Source organism: Halichoerus grypus, chromosome 12 (assembly GCF_964656455.1).
Source record: "Halichoerus grypus chromosome 12, mHalGry1.hap1.1, whole genome shotgun sequence".
In the NCBI taxonomy this organism is placed as follows: domain Eukaryota; kingdom Metazoa; phylum Chordata; class Mammalia; order Carnivora; family Phocidae; genus Halichoerus; species Halichoerus grypus.
Genome location: NC_135723.1, coordinates 27,837,490 through 27,859,563, shown reverse-complemented (window position 1 = coordinate 27,859,563; position 22,074 = coordinate 27,837,490). Strand labels below are relative to the sequence as shown.

The 22,074-nt window shown below is 36.1% G+C and overlaps 1 protein-coding gene and 1 pseudogene across 3 annotated transcripts in view; both read left to right on the top strand.

Annotated features, from left to right (window-relative positions):
- PCLO (piccolo presynaptic cytomatrix protein) overlaps nt 1-22,074 on the top strand; it is a 391,345-nt gene that overhangs the window by 287,604 nt on the left and 81,667 nt on the right. For all 3 annotated transcript variants that reach the window (XM_078060093.1, XM_078060092.1, XM_036107931.2), the window contains exons 11-13: nt 19,111-19,219; nt 19,759-19,826; nt 20,594-20,808. In XM_078060093.1, the coding sequence (XP_077916219.1) occupies nt 19,111-19,219; nt 19,759-19,826; nt 20,594-20,808 (392 nt within the window). The remainder of the gene's footprint in view (nt 1-19,110; nt 19,220-19,758; nt 19,827-20,593; nt 20,809-22,074) is intronic.
- LOC118545589 (calmodulin pseudogene) lies at nt 3,352-4,208 on the top strand (annotated as a pseudogene).

The following is a 22,074-nucleotide window of genomic DNA, read 5'->3' as shown; positions in this document are numbered from 1 at the left end:
TAAATAAGGGGCGCCTGGATGGCTCAGACGTTAAAGCATCTGCCTTCGGCTCAGGTCATGATCCCAGGATCCTGGGATTGAGCCCCGCATTGGGCTCCCTGCTCGGCGGAGAGCCTGCTTCTCCCTCTCCCACTCTCCCTGCTTGTGTTCCCTCTCTTGCTGTCTCTGTCAAATAAATTAAAAAATATATATATTAAAAAAAAAGAAAAGAAAATGTAAATAAAATAAAATTCTGTTTAGGAAATATAATGCGCCAAATATAATCCTTCATGTGCATACCATTGGTTCTAAGTTTCATTTAATCCCTGAAGTTCTTGAACTCATTCTCCAAATTTTTTTTAGTGTTGTATATCATAATTGTGAAATACATTACTGACATGATACTTTCAAATTTCAACAATTTCCTAAAAGAACAATAAATCCATAAGAACTAAACATCTTCTAGTCAGTGAACCAAAAACAATCATTTGGTTTTGAAGATAACTTGTATCTATATTATTATTATTATTATTGATGATGATTAAATCAAATTTGTGTGGAAGATTTTTAGAAAGCCATTTGGAGCCAAGATAGGAATATAGTGTTAAGATCTAAATGTAGCTTCAAGAACCTTTTAATGAATCATGAGGGATATAGAATAGGAGAGCAAAAGTTTAAAACCATTGATGTCCACTGCTTGCTTTTAGATTTAGCCAGGGCTGTAGGGAAAATTAGTTTCTCCCAGGTCATTATACCTGTAAAGAATGAATTCATCTTTTGTTCTTCCATATATTATTCTGTGAGGAAATATGCCTTTGGCATAAATTCTAATTCATGGATATTGTTAAATTCTTAGTTTCTAGTTGTTTCAATGTAGGTGATATTGATCCAGCTAGCTAGCTCTTTGTAGAGATGACTTGACAGGGTTTCTGGCAAGAAAATGCTGTTGGCTCTCTGGTTGACTATCAGTGATTGGTGTGAAGGTAAGGCTAGCTGTTTTTGCAGTGGCGGTGTTGCTGTGAGAAGTCGGCCTCCGGAAGTCCTTGTTATGAAGAAGTCTATAGTAGGAGAGTCAGCTCCAGTAGTAGTATTAGAAGACACACTCCTGTGTAACTTAAGGGAGAATGTTCCTAGGCAAGAAAGTCTCTATTTCTGCTTATGCTTTTTTGGCATATGTTACAGATGGCATGGCAGTGATCAAGGTTGGAGATCAAGAAACACACCACACAGATGAGTGAGCTTCCTTGTTCTTGGTCCTGGGGGATTACCAGGTACGGATTGGTCCTTAGTATGAGATTTCTCAAAATTCCTGCAAGCTGCTATCTCAGGCACACATGACAAAAGATCACATTTCATGTTAATACAAAGATTTTCTGATAAATATTTAGGAATCTATCTTGTGGAAAGAAAAATATAAACTTGGGGCACCTGAACTGGTAGGTCGTAATGTATTATTTTTAGGATGCAGTGATACCAGACTTACTTTGTCAGGATATTAATGATTAGCTATGTTGCCAGGACAAAGAAATATATTTATCTTTTGTATCCATTTATTTTGAAATTAATCAGAGGAAAAGTATGTTTGAGTCATAATATTTCTGGTAGGGATATCAAGAAAACTAAATAATTGCCCTGTTTTGTACATTTTTTTAGTAAGTGTAATAATCCATACCCTAATTTGATTGCCTTTATTAACAAGGGTAGCATACCTTGAAATATTTATGTACATTGAGGTGATACTGCTTCTTGATGAACAATTGCTTCTATGCTTAAATTTCTGGATTTGTCTAGTCAATATGCCGTAACAGGCTACATTTCAGTGTATGTGTGAATTGAAATGGTTATTTTGGAAGCAAGGATGCTGAACTGTCTTTAATATTCATACTAGATCTTCATCAGCCAATGCTTTAGCATGTCCCACATACACAGAGAATGTTTTTCAAGTCAGACAGGTCAGGATTCAAATTCAGCTGTTGTACTTAACTGCCTGGATAGATACGTTGTTTAACTTTCAGTACTTGGGTGTTCTCAGTAGGGAAATTGAGATAATAATAGATTTAGAAATAATGTACCAGAAACATTGAATACAGTGTTTGGCATAGTGTTTTACATAAGTAGTGAAAAGATCATATTTACTTTCACTTTGGAGATCTTTGATGGTAAGAAGAGTATTTGCTGTATTAAGCTTGAATTCTGCACATGCTTAGATAATTGACCATCGTCAGTTCTGATCTCTGAACTGCAGGGACACAGAATATTTCTCATTAACAAAGCACCAAACTTGGGTCAGAAAACTGGGAATTAAAGCCATCTTCGTGACTTTAGTCAAGTTACTTGTGTTCTCTGAGTCTCCTTTATCTCATCTGTACAATTAAGAGGTTTCAAGACCTATCTCACAGGGTTAACGGAATGAAAGGAATCGATATATTTTGTGTGCTTTGTTAACTACAAGGCACTAGACTAGCTATAGAAGTTATTTTGTTGAGGACAAATCAAATTATTTTCATAGATGACAATAAATCTTACAAAGTTCAGGCTTCCTGTAGGGGAACACTGAGCTGTTAGAGCTGTCTACTGTAGGGATATATTATTTCAGTTAACAGGCCTGAATAAATTAAAAACGGACAAACACCTAATGCCTGAAGTGATTAAGCCATTTCTCATTTTAACTGTAAAACGAAAGTTTTGGCTGAACTTTGAAAAGGCTTCTAGATGTTTCTTCTTATCAACAGTCTATTAATCAGTAAATCTCATGTCTGATTAAAATCTATGGACACACATGCAATGACTATCTGCTCATGTAACTTTCATGGTCTGTTAGTCACTGAAAACACATCTTGTTAGTGAGCAGAACTGTGGTGTAGGTAGGTGTCAGATGTCTGGCTCTCAGTGTCTGGACTCATTTTTCTCATCAACCCCTTTTGTGCGGGACTTTTGACAAAGCACAGAAGCCCATGGGTCTTGGGCATTAAATGTACAGGATGCTCTTCTAGACCCTTCTATCATGCATACTTAGGAGACACTTTACCTTGTGAAGTGATGTCAGGGCGAGAGTGAGCCTTGGGAAGAAACATGGTTAAAGGTTTGGAACGAGAAGGTGAAACGGTAGCATGTGAGCCATGATGAGCAGAGTGTGTTGGATAAGTGAAAACTCAAGCACTAGCATTCAGAAGGTGAGAGTGAGGCTTCGGCAGTGGTGCTGGGAGCCTCACGGCGCGGCTTGGTTACTCGCAGTCGGGGGAAGGGGGGCGGCGGCGGCACAGCGCCGAGCGCACATCGCGCGGCCTTAGCAGCAGCAGCGAAGACGCCCCGCCCTCACAGCCCCTGCGCTGGTGCAGCCACCCCCGCTCCCTCCGCTCTTCTTCCCTTCGCTCGCACCAAAGCTGATCAGCTGACCGAAGCAGAGATTGCTGAGATCAAGGAAGCTTTCTCCCTGTTTGACAAAGATGGCGATGGCACCATCACAGAAAAGGAACTTGGAACTGTCATGAGGTCACTGGGTCAGAACCCAACAGAAGCCGAATTGCAGGATATGATCGAGGCGGATGCTGACGGAAATGGCACCATTGACTTCCCAGAATTTTTGACTATGATGGCTAGAAAAATGAATGATACAGACAGTGAAGAAGAAATTCGCGAGGCATTCCGAGTCTTCGACAAGGATGGCAACAGTTACATCAGCGCGGCGGAGCTACGTCACGTCATGACCAATTTAGGAGAAAAACTAGCAGATGAAGAAGTAGATGAAATGATCAGAGGAGCAGATATTGATGGAGAGGAGCAAGTCAACTATGAAGAATTCGTACAGATGATGACTGCAAAATGAAGGCCTACTTTCAACTCCTTTCCCCCCTTCTAGAAGAATCAAATAGATTCTTTTACTTACCTCTTGCAAAAAAAAAAAAAAAAAAAAAAATTCGTTTACTCATTCTTTTTCTATATAGGAAAACTGAATGTCAGAAGTACCTTCTGTCCACACACACAAAATCTGCATGTATTGGTTGGTGGTCCTATCCAGTAAAGATCAAGCTACACATCAGTTTTACGATATAAATACTTGTACTACCTTAATGATAAGGAAGCACCTAATGGACTCCTTGCAGTTCCATTTGCTCATGATTAATACACTGTTTGGGCTGGCCAGTTTTTCATGCATGCAGCTTGACAATTGAGCACAGTCAGGCACTTGTATTAAAAACAAAAAATGAAAAAAACAAATTTAAAACTTCTTCAAATGGGTTCTAGTTCAATTTGTTAGTATAAATTGTCATAGCTGGTTTACTGAAAACAAAACATTTAAAATTGATTTACCTCAGGATGCTGTGCAGAAAAATGGGTGAAGGATAAACTGTCTAGACGTAGCCTCACTTAGCAGGACGGCCCTCTCGCACTTCCGGGCACCCCCACCCATGGTGACCACGACACTCATCCCAGTGGCATGCCATGTGTGTTGGTTTAGCGTTGTCCCATGTTGTCCTAGAGCGAAATGGGTGTCAGGCTGTCACCATTCACACAATTTTTTTTTTTTTTAAAGAAATCTTTACCAAGGGAGCATCTTGGGACTCTCTGTTTTTAAAACCTCCTGAACCATGACTTGGAGCCAGCAGAGTAGGTTGTAGCTGTGGACTTCAGCACAAGCATCAACATTGTTGATCAAAAAATTACAATTTACGTCCATTCCAAGTTGTAAATGCTAGTCTTTTTTTTCCCCAATAAAAAAAGACCATTAACTTAAAAAAAAAAAAGAAGAAGAAGAAGAAGGTGAGAGTGATTACATGGGCTGAAAAGAGAAATGAGACCAGAATGGAGAAATTATGACACCAATGGAAGTTAAGTCTCAGGGCTCCTCCCTCACCTACAAGCCCCCTGCACAGCTCCAGGAAGTTCTGAGGAAGGGGTGATGTTTGTGGCATCTCTTGCTTTTTCGGCATTTGTCATTTGTTGTGGTTTCTTTTGTCCTTTTAACAAATATTCACTTGTATCCCATTTTGTATTCATAATTTTATATTTTTCCTTAAAACTGCATAAGCCTCAGGCCCTGCAAAACTTGAATTCATCCCTGCATGAGATGTTTCTTAATGGGAAGGACACTGAAGTGCGTACTGCAGAACTGTAAGAACCTATTGGGGTGCCATGAAAATATACTGAAAAGTTAGATAGAGGTTAAAAAAACAAAACAGGAAGTTTGGAGAGAAGGTTGTTGTGAGGGAGTGGAGGTGCTGTTATTAGGAATACTGGAAATAATGAAGAATAAATATGGGTTACAACATGTATTCAGTAACTACTCTGCATAGGTCTGTCCTAGGATCATGCAGAATGATATGATGCTACCCTGCTCTGAAGGTGCCTTCAGTCTAGAAAGGTAGTGGATAGAAGGTACTCACTGTGGAGGTAAGATTTGACGAGGGTCTAAATGAATAAAAATATAAAATAAATCTGAAGAGCTAAGAGAAAGATACCTTTAAAGGGAAAAAAAAGCCATTTCTTTAGTGACTTTTTATGGGCACTTTATGTTTTCTTTTAGTTGCAATAAGAGGAATATAGAAATTCAGAACACACTGGTGTATTCCACATGCATTAGAACCAGGACAATCACTAAAGGGAGCTTACAGATATGCCTCCTCCCATCCCAAAGAATCCCAGGTAACCTTTGGGTAATTTCTAACAGCAGAGTGTAAACTTCTCAAGGCAAGGAACTGTCCAGGAACTGAAACGGAGCTTTCCAGGCTTTCATTTATTCCATTTGTTAATTTTTAAAATAGTTCAACATAGTTATGGCATTCTGCTGTGTTCCAGATAGAATGATGTGTGTTGAAGCAGAAAGAATATTCTGCGGAAAGGCAGGTTTTTAGGTTTTCATGCCAGCACTGAAGGAATTCAGATTAAAGGCTTTTCATATGTATAGTAAGTTACACTGAGCACTGGAAGAAAATAAGATTTCTCTCTTAGGCTACTTTTGTTTTCTTTTTTTTTTTTTTTTTTTAAGATTTTATTTATTTATTTGACAGAGAGAGACACAGCGAGAGAGGGAACACAAGCAAGGGGAGTGGGAGAGGGAGAAGCAGGCTTCCCGCAGAGCAGGGAGCCCGATGCGGGGCTCGATCCCAGGACCCTGGGACCATGACCTGAGCCGAAGGCAGACGCTTAACGACTGAGCCACCCAGGCGCCCCTACTTTTGTTTTCTTTTACTCTCTAGTCTTTCCTAGATCCTCATCATTGTCATTTATGGTGCTTGAGTCTGCTGAGGTCTATGAGTGATCCCTTTATTTTTATAATTTTTTTTTTTTTTTTAGTACATGCTATATAGAGTGATCTCTCTTGATCCCGTGGGGACATAAATGAAGAAAGCATGGACTGTACATTTTAGCAGGCAAGACAGAAAATAGCAAAGTTATTTATAAGTAGCCTATATTAAATGGTAGTATATGCTAAGGAGAGAAATACAACAAGGAGCAGAGATACGCATGTAGGAGGGTGGGGTTGCAACTTTAGAGGGGATGTTCATGGAGGGCCTCACAAAGGAGGCAGAAACGGTGTAAAGCACCGCAGGAAAGGAAAGAGGGAGCCAGAAGTTATCTGTATTCCAGCAGACAAATGAAAAGGGCAAAGGCCCAGAGCAAGATCCTGCCTGGTGTGGGGCAGGAAAACTGAGACAGCAAGGAGCCCAGTGTGGCTGGAGCTAGCGAGCATATAAGAGAGGACAGCAGAAGTTTCAGTCAAAGTAGTCACAGAGATGGGGTCTTGTGGGCCGTTGTAAGGACTTTAGCTTCTATTCATGTGGGATGAGAAGCCCCTGGGCTGACACACAAGCGTAATGACATTTAAATAGGAACACTCTACTCTCTCTTTCTCTCTCTTCAAGTAAATAAATAAATCTATTTTATTTTTTTAAAAGGGAGGGGGTGGGGGTTTGCCTGGGCACCACTTGAGCATCTGACTCTTGGTTTCAGCTCAGGTCATGATCTCAAGATTGTGAGATCAAGCCCTGAGCCCCGCATTGGGGCACTCAGCAGGGAGTATGCTGGAGATTCTCTGTCTCTCCCTCTGCCCCTCCCCCTGCTTGTGTGCACACGTGCTCTCTCTCTCTCCAAATAAATAAATAAATCTTTTTTTAAAAAATTAATATAAAATAAATAGGAACACTCTAAGTGCTGTAACTAGAATAGTTTGAAGGAGTAAAGGGTAGAAAGAGAGCAGTTAGGAAACTAAAGAAGTAATCCAGGTATGCGATGGCTGTTCAGACCAAGGTGGGAATAGGGACATAATGATAAATTATTGTTACATTGTGTATATATTTGTGTACACACATACCCAATACAACATGTGTGTTAAATTTCAGATCAGTGAAAATGACCTCAGTGTGTTCATTCGTGTGTTCCTATACATAGTATTCAGAATTAGTAAGCCAAAAGTCACTCCCCCATATTTTTCAAACACAAATCCCTACACACCCTAACAGTCCTACAGAGTGAAACATGGAAGAGACTGACCCAAACCTTCCAGAAGTGGCCACAGGGGAAGAAAGGTGTAGGCCCTCTCCAAACTGCACAATGTTGTTAAAATAACAATTAGATTATTGTAAACCTTGCCTCTTATGTCTTATGTTATTAAATGAATCGAGTCCGAGTTCGCTGTGACCTACCCAGTGTGTGGTGGGCATACACCAACCTGTTAGAACTCATGGTGGTCCATCCTCAGTCCCATTTCTCAGCTTCCTACCCACCAGCCCCCCAGAATTCTCTAATCCTGGAGCCGGGGTTTTGTTTACCTTCCATGATGCTCCTACTCCTCCCTGGGAGAAAGCATGTCAGGAGTCATAACTGATTGACCTTAGTGACCCAGAATCTAGTCCTCTCTCTGACATACACTAAGTATCTGTTGACTTGATGTGGTAAGTTTTATCATAATTAAATACATTCACTTATTTTGATGTTGCACTTAATTCTAAAATATTAGTTATAAAAATAGTCAAGATTTTATAATTAGGTTCTGTGTATCTTTAACAGGAAAAAAGCCCTTAGAATGCCAGTATTCCTGAACTTAGATGAGGAATCGGGAGAGCTGGCTTGTGGAACTACAACTAAATATAATTTCTTTCTTTTTTTTTTTTAAAGATTTTATTTATTTATTTGAGAGAGAGAGAATGAGAGAGAGAGAGCACATGAGAGGGGGGAGGGTCAGAGGGCGAAGCAGACTCCCTGCCGAGCAGGGAGCCTGATGCGGGACTTGATCCAGGGACTCCAGGATCATGACCTGAGCCGAAGGCAGTCACTTAACCAACTGAGCCACCCAGGCGCCCTACAACTAAATATAATTTCTAAAGCTGAGGTTTCACATCTATAAAAGTAGGGGTAAGTTACACCTACCCCATATATTTTACTAGAATACTGTGAAGATAAAATGAGGAAAAAGTGGGCAAAATCATTTTGTAAAAAAAAAAATAAAGTCTCATATTGATGCTATTAACATAAGTGAAATGGGTCTGATTTTACTTCTTTTAATCCAAAGGACTTCTTATAATTAGCTGGTGTATGTACAAACGTCCTTTGTAATTCATACAGTATATAATTGCCATTAGTTTTTATGGTTGTAATCATGTTTGCTTATGAATTAGGAGAAATAACTTCTCTACATGAATTTTTGAGAGCTGGAGGGAAAATAAATGAGTTTTGTTTTACATCAATGGATAGATATTGATGTTAAACTGTTGGCTTCTGGGGCACCTGGGTGGCTCAGTCGGATAAGCCTCCGACTCTTGGTTTTGGCTCAGGTCATGATCTTGGGGCATGGGATCTAGCCCTGCTGGGCTCTGTGCTCTGAGCTCCTTGGGGAATCAGCCCAGGATTCTCCCTCCCACTCTTCCCTCACTTCCCCGCCCCTCCCCCTCCACTCTCCCTCTTCACCCTCCCTCCCCCACAAATGCGTGTGCTTGCGCACACTCTCTCAGATAAATAAATAAAATCTTTTTTAAAAATGTTGTCTTCTTAGGCAATCTTGTTTTTCAGTGGAAAAATCAGTTATTATAATATGTTGTATATTATTGTATATATTGAAATATCAGGGATGCCTGGGTGGCTCAGTCGGTTGTGGAGCTTTGGCCTTCAGCTCAGGTCATGATCTCAGGGTCCTGGGATGGAGCCCCACATCAGGCTCCCTGCTCAGTGGGGAGACTTCTCCCTCTCCTTCTGCCTGCCGCTCTCCCTGTTTATGCACATTCTCTGTGTCAAATGAATAAATAAAATCTTTAAAAAATAAAGAAATATTTTACAAATTAAAAGTGATTTAGAATTTTTTGGAATGAAATTCTGCCATCACATGATATTTGTTATTTATTGAACATCTCTCAAGCCAAAGTAAATTATTTTCTAAATCTTCTTTGATAAGTAAGAAATAGAATATTGACACTTCTTATGAAGTAACAACACCTAATTCATTTTATTTCTTTAAGATTCTCTCAGGACGATAAAATCTTTATTGATGTTTTTTATTGTTTGAAATGGCTTCTTTATTTTATTTATATCCTTTAGCTCCTCAAATGGTGAAAGAATTTATACATTAAAAGTTCATCATTTTAATTTCGATTATACCATTCATAACAATAGTACCTTTGGCTCAAAAATAAGCAAAATATTGTTGTAATATTGTAACATGTTGTAATATTTCTAGTGATGAGTACTTAGGTCAGGATAAAAACTCCCTACTTCTTTGTCAAAAGAAACATTCTGTTCTCTTATACGATACACTAAGTATATTTGCATTTACCTTTTGCTTTTAAATTTTGTTTGGAAGATTTCTTTTTAGAATTTTCCTTTTCAGAAATATAATTTTCTTTTTATCTGATTTTAGAAATGATTTAAACTTACAATTCAGTAATCAAAGTTCTGTGCTTTCTACCTGTCAACTAATGTTTGAAACGGAATTTATATTGTCCTTGTATTTGTTAATTCTCAGGGGAGATGATATTGATGGTGATGATGATGGGGATGGTGATGATATTGCCCCTGATCCAGATACCTCCTGTATTTATTAGAAAACTCCTTTCCTAGAATAAAGTGATGGTATATTAAGTTGAAATCTGTTGTCTGAGTAGTGGGATACATTTAAATAATATTTTTAAAAAAAGAACAATACAGAATATATGAATATTAAAAAAGTTTAAGGACATAATTAAAGTTAAAATCCTTAATGGTTCACTAGAGATACTTAAAGGAGAGGAGGCAACAGTTAAGGCAAGCATTTATCATGTACATTTGCATCCTGTAGCCAAGCTTCCTATGTCCATTCAGTTAACTATGTATGTGTATATTCACGAGTGCATTTTGGATTAGCGTGTTACACCCTATTTAACGGATTAGTCTGGTAATACATGAATTAGAAAGTCACTTGAGAGCATCCATTTTGTTCTAACAAAATGAATTGGGAAATTAAGAAAAGTTTATAAATTTATGAACTTCGATCTACTTCAGATGAGATGCTGACATCACATACCTATCATTGGATAGCTCCACATGTTATATTATTTTCCTGGAATTATTAAAATTTTACTAATCTACCCATATCCTTTTTCCTGTCTTATTCAGCCACATTCTGTTTTAGTATGTTTCAAACAATACATCTGATTCTAAACACCATAGACTGTAGCCAGAGAGTGACGTTAGCGTCTATACCAATATTGGACTGCAATACTAGATTATTTTAGAGGTTATAGTGATGAGAAACACAATCCTATCATGATAATCTTCTTCAAGTTGAACCATAAATCACAGCTAATTATATTCCCCTTTTTGCCTTGACTCTATTTAAAAAGCATGAATTTGCAATAGATCATCTTGTCTCATGTAGGATTTTTTCCTTTTTAAGGGCTGAACAGTATTCTACTATATGTATAAACCATGTTTTATTTACCCATTTATCTATCAATGGATATTTAGGTTACTTCTATGTTTTGACTATTGTGTCTATAACTATAATGAGCATGGGAGTGCTACTATCTCTTTGAAATCCTGATTTTAATTATTTTATATAAATACCCAGAAATGGGATTGCTAGATCCTGTGGTAATTTTGTTTTTAATTTTTAGAAAACATCATACTGTTTTTCATAATGGCTGTACCATTTTACATTCCAACCAACAGAGAACAAAGATTCTAATTTCTCTTCCTCTTTACCAACACTTACTATCTTGTTTTTTTGATAATGGCCATTCTAATAGGTGTGATTTTTATTTGAATCTCCTTGATAATTGGTGACACTGGGTAATCCTTCCTACATTATTTTCCCTTACAGCAGTGTTCCACATAATTTCCCATCAGTGTGTCTGTGTAAGTGTGATATTTGCTTATTTTCTGGGAGTGGAGTGGAGAAAAGATGAAAAAGTCAATTAGCCTTTTTTGTCATTCCTAATTGGCATTTTTTATCCACTGTAAATAGTTCATCCCACAAAAACTTTCTGTTTGTTCAACAGTCTTTTCATTTTTTGTATGTCAAAGTCTTCAAATAAAATTGTCATGTAGAGGAACGCCTGTGTGTCTCAGTCGGTTAAGTGTCTGCCTTCAGCTCAGGTCATGATCCCAGGTCCTGGGATCGAGCCCCGCATCAGGTTCCTTGGTCAGTTGGGGAACCTGCTTCTCCCTCCGCCTGCCGCTCTCCCTGCTTGTGCTCACTCTCTCTCTCTCTGACAAATAAATAAATAAAATCTTTTAAAAATTGTCATATAGATAATACAATTTTTAAATTATCTTTTTATTATAATTAAAATGGAATTATAAATAACATATGTGTTCTTTGTGCTAGGTTTTAACATATTTGAGCACCATTTATATTTAGGTGGCCTACGAGGTAGGTTTAGTTGGCATAAACTGAATGAGATTTTCTATTTGCTGTTGCTAGCATTGGCCTGAGAGATAGATGGCGTTCATACTTCTGCACTATCATTAACTAACTGTGTGACACTGGAAGTCATGTCACCTCATGTTTCACCTTCCTAATGTATTCTATAAGAAATGAAAGCTAGAGCATCTGCAAGGATCTTGCTTGCTTTATAACACGAGTCTATAAAATAGTTGTGACTTGCTTTTACAACACATTTTATTTATATGATTCTTTTTCAATGACCTTTATTGTTAGCCATTAATGCTGTAAAATATCTAATAATCTATTTTCTTTGTAATTATGTTTTTTTGTGATTAGAACTAAACCTATTTTAGATCTGTGAGTTTAAAAGTCATTGATTCTAAATATTTCAGTTTATTCAACCTAGAAAAAAAGAGTGGGTATGCCCAGACTGTTCACCTACAGTCTTTGATGTTTCTTAGGTATTTTTTTTCTATTTACAATGTTGTGAGAATTTTTTTTTGTAAATTAATTTCATTTGAGAATTTATATATGCACACCATACTTTGCTTATTTTAATTGCTTGTTTTCATAAAAAGTGTGAATGAAAGAAGAAACATGGAAAGTGAATCGCTCAAGACCCCATCCCAAATTAATGACAGTTTTGAATACAGAATTCAACTTCTTTAATTATGAGCTATCGAAAAATTGGGAACCTGGGTGGCTTAGTTAGTTAAGCATCTGACTCTTGATCTCAGCTCGGGTCTTGATCTCAGGGTCCTGAGTTCAGGCCCCACGTTATATATCTATATAAGCTATATAACATTACTCAAAGAACTCTTATCAGTGGTATTATCATAGCATATACTTTTGCTTAACAATCTGTTTCATTTATATTGGGTTTGTTTACTCAATATAAAAATATGCAATAGTTTAAAGCAAAAAAGTAGAAAGTTACCCCAAATCTCATATATATATATATGTTTAATACTACTGAAACTTGGAAGAATGTGTATTTATAAAATTTACATTAAATATTCTAATGAGCTTAATTCTATTATCTTTATACTATGAAGACAGGATATTGTGATATATCACATTTTTTAAAATGTATAACTTAATAGAGTTAAAATTTTGGTATTTTAGGTTGAAAACATCTTTTAGTTTGAATGGCATTAGCACTAGGTACTTTGGCATGTAACTAAAATTTTTTTTATTATTTTAGAGAAAGAGAATGGGGGGAGGCAGAAAGGGAGAGAATCTCAAGCAGACTCCACACTCAGTGTGGAGCCTGGTTCATGGCTTGATCTCACGACCCGAGAACATGACCTGAGCTGACCATGACCTGAGTCGGTCACTTAACCAACTGAGCCTCCCAGGCGCGCCTGGCATCTAAGTTTAAACCAAATTTAGATTCAGACTACAAATTGAATGTTCCAACCCCTGAGTTAACCAACCGGTGGCAATGCCCAGAGAAGATAAACTAGATAGGATGTTCCCTGGGGGCCCTGGGGATCCAACACCAGCCCCAAGAGCCTGAACAATGACCACAGAGGGCAGTGAGAGGAAATGTGGGGAATGCAGAAGAGAAAAATTAGATGACATGTTTCCTGTGCTTGAACATCTTAGTATATATAGAAGGAAAATTTGTAGATAAGGAAAAATAATGAAAAACAATGTGTAAATTTCAGGATCCAAACTATTTGTTCAAATCTTCATATAAAGCTCCAGTTCAAAAATTGCATTTTCATAAATTGTAGACAAGCAGTTGATTTTTCACTGTGCCATAGTCATAGAAATAAACCAAAAGTAGAGTAGAAATAAACCAAAAGAGTGATCTAGCAATATCATCTCCCTTGAGAAAGCCAAGGATGGCAAATTAACCAGTTTGCTGAAGGTCACAACAGCTAGTAAATACCCAAGCTAAATGTGAACACAATATGATTAGGGAGAAGAGAAAGTATCAGCAGTCAGCAGGACATTGGTTCATAAAACACATTTCTGAAAAAATATTTATCTTCCTGAAAATAGCACATATGTCCCTTATTAAAAGAAGGGCAGATTTTAATTTTTTAATGTTAAATATCAGACACACACATATGTCATTGCTTTTGAAAGTATTACTAGACTATTGGTTAAAAAACCAAAATGTAACATTTTATTGTAGCCCTTTTTAGCAATTCAGACTACATTCTCAATGAAATTCAGATTATGTTCCTTTCACTGTATCTCTAGAGACATTGTCCTTGTTAATGGAAGTTGTTCTGATGCCCTATTCAAGTTGTGAGGTCATTTTATTTTTATTTTTATTTTTAAATTTGATTTTATCTAAATTCAATTAATTAACATATAGTATATTATTAGTTTCTGAAGTAGAGTTCAGTGATTCATCAGTTGTATATAACACGCAGTGCTTATTACATCAAGAGCCCTGTGAGGTCATTTTAAACTCAACTCATTCAGGTAAACCAGGGAAACAGAGTTCCTGCAAGTCCCTGAGGATATCTCTAGGGTATGGAGAGTGAGGAGGGAAAAAGTAGGCAGAAAGAGACTGCTTCAGTGAAAGTCGCTCCAGGTTTATATATGTTATGTGCCAAGGCTCTGTTTTAAGTTTTGATCGAACTATGTATTCCAAGAGTAAAGATAATAGCAATCATAATGACAGTGACAAAAAATGGCAATATTATTATTATATTAGCCCTTCAAGAAGATACTTGCCAACCTTAAGATTGTATGCTTCTAGATGAGTTTTCTCAGGAAAATACATCTGGGTTTTTAATGTCTTCTCATGATTGAGGGAGTCTCCTTTGTCCTCTAAATAGGCAGGATGTTATTCAAATACTATTTTTTCCCTTTACTAAAGATACCTTCCCACCACTCTTTTTTCCCTTCCTGATTTTCGTTTCTTCCACCATTTTTTTCTTTCCTTCCTTTATGTTAATGGATAAATTGGTTAAAGTTTTAAAATATTGAAAAATAACTTTATAAAAGAATCAAATGCATCTATCTATGTATTTCTCTTCTATTAACATTCCATCACTTGAAAATGAACGAGTAATTAGTGTAACTGATGTGGACACTATATTGGACCCCTGAAACTCACTTGCAGGGTTTGTTCACGATTCAGAAAGCCAAGGCCAATGACCATTTCAAATTCTGTTTTGCTGCTGCTGCTGCTAATTTATAAAAGACTTTTGAGAGCAAATGTCCAGATTTAGGAAATTAATCTATAGTCATGGTTAATAATATCAGTGGAGAAAAGGTGCAAAACAATAAATTATGATTAATTTATTATATACGTATATTTTTAAATTAAGTCTGGGTTTTGTTTTGTTCTGTTCTGCTACCCCAATGGCATTAGATTCTCATTCCATAGCACGCCAGCCTCATTGGTTCATGTAAGTTTCCCTCATGTATGTATGTGTGTGTGTGTGTGTGTGTGTGTATGAGTGTGTGGGTTTTGTGTTTTTTTGTTTGTTCATTAATTTATTCATTTTCTTTTATCTCATTTTCTTTTCCCATTTCCTTCTTCTGTTCATGAGCAACTATTATAATTTACAAAATTTCTGTTATTTTTCTTTAAATATATACTGTTACTTGGTATGAATAGCATTTTAATGTACATCAAATGTCATTGTCCTGTAGACAGATCCTGTCTCTCACTTGGTTTTACTTGGAAAGTAGTTTTAAGGTGGATCCACCTTTTGGTGTTAACGCCTGGTATGGTCTTTTTCCTGCACCCTCTGCCAGATGTTTTCATCTTGAGCACTTACTATACTCTCATTGTCCCATTTCTCCTGATACTGCCCCCTCCCACAAATAGACACTCAGCAAGATTTCTGAATCATAGAGTATACATGTGTTTAATTTCATGATGTTCTGCCTCATTGCCCTTCAGAGGGGTGTACTTATCTGCATTCCCATTAAAATAATTACATGTTTATAAATTGTAAACAAGCAGTTGTTGTATTTTCCTAACACTTAGTCATAGTATTCTCACATCACAGAGTGGGGGTAAAGCTGAACAGCCATCCAGCAAGTATAATCTCCTTTGGAGTCCGGGTCCCCTGATCCTCCATCCTGGTCAACACCTGGTATTTTCTGGCTTTTAAACTTTTTGCAAGATGATGAGAGCTCACTAGTATGTCATTATTGCTTTAATCTGTACTTTCTAATCACTAATGAGTCTGAGCCTTTTTATATATACCTATAACACTTTTAAAATTCTTCCTCTCTGAATCATCTTAATTTTACTAACTGCTAAGATGTTTCTGTTTTTTTCTAGTAGAGTATCATTTTTATTAATTTTTATGACAGCATACAATATTAGATGCAAGGTCGTGATCACCACGTAAGTGACTAATTGTGTAGCGCCTGCCACTTACTAGGTGCTGAAAAAATAGTTGTGGAATAAAAAAAAAAAACAGTCATGAGCATTTGTGTTATATACTTTTGGATATACCTATAAGATTTCAACTGTTAACTCAAATTTAATCCATAAGATGTTTGTGATGTAATGGTAAATATTAAATATAGACAAAGAAATAACATACATGAAATTGTGCATTATAAAGAATAGCATTTACTAGTTTTAGGAGATATAAGTTAAGTAATCCTAGAAGTTATAAAAGTTATTTTTTTATTCAAACATTACCTGATTATCTTTTTTGTTTTAAATAACATGTTAAAATATAAGATTCTGAGCAGCAAATCCTGTCATCAGTTGTTGCACATTCAATAAAAATTCAGATGATCTTAGTTTTCCTATTAAAAGCTATTAGTATAGGTACTTTCTAGGAATATAATTGAAACATCATCTGTCCATTCTCAAAGTTGAACAATTCATTAATATACATGTTGATATAATTTAAATATAAAGAAAATGTAAATGTTTGCTCATAATGCTAAATAATTGATATAACCATTCATGTGTATGCTGCCTTCCAGGAATTATTTCTAAAACAAAGTCAGAGTACAGGGTTATCTTCGGATTGACTCTGCTTCCATTCAAGTCAATTAAATGATAAAATATTACTTTAGTGTACTTTATCACATTTATCATAGTGATCCTCAATGTAGCATGATCATGTTCAACAAATTTTTACTGCATTTTAAAATAGTTTAGAGGATTTTGAACTTTTTTCAAGAATATTGTATTTGAAATCATATCATACTTAATTCTCACAATTATTAAAACCTTGTCATGAATTAGTAAGGAGTGATTGGTTATATTCACTTGGTTATTTTAGTATGGTTCTTGTAGGATTTGTAGGGATTTGAAGAGGTGACAGATAGCAAAGGTATTATTAAAGGATGATGTGCAAGTCATCACATTCCCTGTAGCATCTGATACTCACCATTGGAACCAAGTACTGGCAAAATCTTTTGAACCACAGTCCTGCACAAACTCTGGTGGAAAACTGAATGAAGAGAAAAGAAGTTCAGTCTGTGTATCACGGAACAGAACAGATTGTGTAGTTTATGACCTCAGGTTTATTTCTACGCAAGCTTCTAGTTATCTGTTGTTGTTTTTTTCAGCAATTTTATTAACGATTCTAAATAGTTTTCCCTTTGTAATACTGGAAGCATTTTTTAATTTCATTGGGTAATTATGTCTTGTAAATTTGCCCTTTTATTTTGAGAGGTGAAAAATAAACAAGTTAATCCAAGAGAAGAAGCATGAAGATTATGCAGCTATTTATTTTCATAAAATATGCTCTTGCTGAAAAGTGACAATGCAATTATAACACTATAATTTGTTTCAATTCAAAATTATCTTTACATAAATATACTCTTTATGCTGACTTTTTTTAAAAAGTGTGTTTTTCAGTGTGCTTTTCCTTTTGTAGTGCTAAATTTTTCTTTAGTGGTATCATCATTGTCTCTTATGTAATTTTCTCATTTTATACGTACAACAGCCTGGGATTGTTGAATTAAACTTAAGGCCCATCTGAAGATAAAGTTTTGTTGGAGTAAGTTCTAGAAAAGCCATTTTTGTTTGTGTTATTGTGGACATTTTTATGGACTTCTTTTGCCATTTCACTGTAGTAAAAAGAATTTCCCTTACTTGTTTGCAACTGGTAATATGCTTTCCAGTGTATATCAAAATCATTAAAACTTTTGAAGATTCAATTATGCCATGTTTAAAGTTTTCCACTGAAGCCAATGGTTTGCAATAGGGAATTTCACATAGGCATCTGTGAAGCTCATTGAAAAGCTAATTGTTCAAGTATTTCTTTTTATTTCAATTATAGCCTAATTATGGCATACAGATTTTTATTAGGTAAAGCTGGTAGCATTCACAAATATTTGGGCACTATAACTTGGATAGTTTCATCTAATTTCTATCCATTCACATAGTGGCATATTAGGACCATATGATTCATGCCAAATATGTACTCCTAAATTATTTTGATAGCTCATATAAAATGGACCAAAGAAACAAAATTTAAAATGTTGAAACACTGTTACTACATTTTTTTATTGAAAATTATCTTTCTAGACAGAGAGGAAACATGAAATGTCCTCTAATTAATCCAGGAACATAATTGACGCTATCCAGTGCAAAATAGAGTTCTTTGTTGAAACATTATTAAGAATTTCAAAATGGCGCCAATGATGTGTTAAACCAAGCATGGGCCCTTCTAAGCCCGGGGCCTTGTCCTACCACACGGGCCACACACACACACACACACACACACACACACACACACACACACACCCATGAAGCTGTCCTCTCTGTAACATGCCTGCTGATTCTACTCAGGGATGTCTTGCATGCAGTGAAGAAAAAGAAAAAAATACCACGTGGAAATCTGTCTTATCTGAGCAAAGTTGAAGCAATAACAGCTTCTTAAGGGGAGCTTCACAACAAGCTATTAATGACTTTTTTCCACCTCTCCCATTCCATTATGGAATATGGAAGTTTATACTCTTCTAGATGCTTGTTCCCCATAGGAAAATTATATTGGTGCTTTTTTTTCCTACACAAAATTGGCCTAAGCAATATATGTTCAATAATGTTTTCTTTATTAAAGTAGTGTGAACAAAATGCATGTGTTTGGTAATATTTAATAAGTTTTCAAAAGCAACATTTTGCATGTTGTAGTAGACACATTTGATGTGTTCAGGTGAGTGATGAAATCAAACTACATGTGGCATTAATGTTCCAGAGAACTTTGAATTGATGCTCTCTGAATTGGTGTGCTGAGTTGGTTTTTAAATGTCTTCTATGCCTTATGGACTCTGACTAGAAATACAACACATTTTTAATTTTATACTTGAATTTGTCTCTTTAGGGATGCAAGTATTGGAATGGAATGGAATTCCTTTAACTTCTAAAACGTATGAAGAAGTGCAGAGTATCATTAGTCAGCAAAGTGGGGAAGCAGAAATATGTGTAAGACTGTGAGTTTTTCCCCATCTTTTTGTTTCCATTTTTTGGCTATTCATGACTTTTAATTTAAAATTGTTAAGGTGGAACCTTTGCCAGTCAGCAAGATTTTCAGTAATTAGAAAATAAAGTGAATACAAGTTTTATAGATTTCTTGTGCTCGGAATCAAAGTCGAAAGCATAGAAAGAATTCAGCTAATTTTGTGTCTGATTATGTCAGTAGTTCTCCCCTTTCATGCTTTTACTGAAACATGCTTCATTTAAATGAAAGCCTAAACCCATTTAGATTTTATGTGTGTATAGTATTTCAAAATGAACTTACATTTAATCCATAAAGATTTCACCTTAAATAATCATTTTTATCAGCTGACTTTTAACAGCATTGCAAATATGTATTTGGTTAGAAGGATGAGCATGCTTGGAAATTGCTTTATATCATTAACCACTTCTCATTTACCTACTGGAAAAAAAAAAATCAAGGTAGTTGGAAAAAAGGGCCTTTTGTCTCTGGTTTCCTCAATTTCTTTCTTAATATCTTTGTTTTAATTTTTAGGGACCTCAATATGCTGTCAGACTCTGAAAATCCCCAGCACCTGGAACTTCACGAGCCACCAAAAGCCGGTAGGTGAAAATCATCTGCTTTCCACTGTGGGTTAAGGTGAAGATGTAACTGAAAGGTAGTTATAGGGGCACATGAAGCTGTAGATGAAGATATAAAGACAATCATTGATACTGTATGGGCAAGATGCAGTTATAGACCAATAGATGTTTATTTATTTATTTATGTAATCATAAACAAAATCAAAAGCAATACAGCTATGTTTTAGCATTCTAGGGAAACACATACTTGCGTGTTAGACCCATGAAAGAAATTCATACAGAATTCTTGCTGTGTGAGTTTACATTTTTAATTCTTTAAAAATAAATTCATCCCACCAGATTAATCCATGGAGCCATTTACTTGGGGTTTATGGAATTTTTAGATAATACTTGATTCTCTTTAGCATAACCAGACTATAGAACACTCATTCTTGAATCTTTTGATTGCCTTTTTCTTATAAAGAAAAAAATCAACATGTAATTTCATAAGGACGTGATGAAACAGACTTAACTCTTTCTGAGCTAACAACCAGAGTCTTATAAATGTAGATCGATTATTACATGAGAAACATCCCTTTTTGTTTAACAAATATTTACTGAACATTTTCTCTGCTACAGCCAGCATTCTAAGAGTCTGGGTTACTGCACTAAAGAACAGACCCAGGCCTGCAGAACTTTTCATACAGCTGTGCATGTAAAATTACATTGTCATCTAGAACTCGCATAAGCTCCATGGTATTCAGTACCTATGAAACTGAGAAATACATAGTCACTTCATTTTGTTGTAGTGGATAAAGCGAAATCCCCAGGGGTTGACCCTAAGCAGTTGGCAGCAGAGCTCCAGAAGGTTTCGTTGCAGCAGTCTCCACTGATTGTATCGTCCGTTGTGGAGAAAGGATCTCACGTTCATTCAGGTCCTACGTCAGCGGGATCCAGTTCTGTTCCCAGCCCCGGGCAACCAGGGTCCCCCTCCGTGAGCAAAAAGAAACACAGCAGCAGCAAGGTGAGAAGTGACCTCTGAGTTACTTATTTTCTCTTGCTCTTTATTCAGACGAGGACAAAGGAAATCCAGTATCATTTTCTAAGGTGTTTTCCTTGTGATTTCTCATTTTATTGAAACAAAAAAAAATTCCATTTCTTAATATATAACTAATCAAGATGTTATAAAGATGATATATTTCTACATTTCTTAAAATATTTTAGCAGTTATTATTATGAGGCACTTGAACAGTGTGTCTAATGCTTTGTAATTCCTGATTCTTTTTCTCTGTAGTTGTTGCATAAATCTGAGCCTCTTTATGTATGGAACATTGGCTTTGCATCATTTTGGAAATGCAAGATATACATTACATTGGATTTGATCATTTAAATAAAAGGTATAAAGGATGCAGAGATAAAGAGGATTTAGGACAATAAGGAAAACCTGTAATATAGAATTGCTACTTTGAATTTTATCCCTAATTCCATACTAATTGGGGTGCCTGGGTGGCTCAGTCATTTAAGTGTCCAGCTCTTGATTTTAGCTCAGGTCATGAACTCTGGGTCATGAGATGGAGCCCCGCATTGGGCTCTGTGCTCCACGGGAGTCTGCCTGAGATTCTGTCTCTGCCCACCTCCCCCCCCCCCATGCTCTCTCTCTCTCAAATAAATAGATAAGTCTTTTTAAAAAAAGAAAAAGAAAAGAAATAAGGAAAACCGGTAATATAAAATGGCCATTTTGAATTTTATCCCTAATTCTATACTAATAAATGTTCCCTTGTTGGAAGTCTTCATTTGAAATAAATGTTTCTAACACTATTATTTCCAAGCTACTGGGCTATTAAAAGAAAACATAGAATTAGTTTTTTAACCTTATAAAAGCAGATGAAATGTAGACAGTTTGCAGCTTTTTCTTCATAGATTTGACTCTTAATAAAGAAATTCTCATTATGGTCAGTAAATATATTGGAAAAAGTATTCTCTTGTTTAAACAAGAATAAAGATTTCTCTTTACATGGTAAGATATATGGGAGGGACAGGCCATGCTTGGGTAAACTGACTGGACTTCAGAAAACAAAGTTTTTTTACGAAGTATAAAAACAGCAGGTGTCTCCAGGTGTCCCCCCAAATCCTTTTTATTCAGAAACAAACAACAAAGGTAAGATGATCTTAACCATTGTATCTTTTGATGACTTGTCCCAAATTAAATATAGCAGGGCTTCTCAAAGAATAATTTCAAGAATAGTTAGATTCAATTTCAAAACAAATTTTAACACAACTATAATTTCCC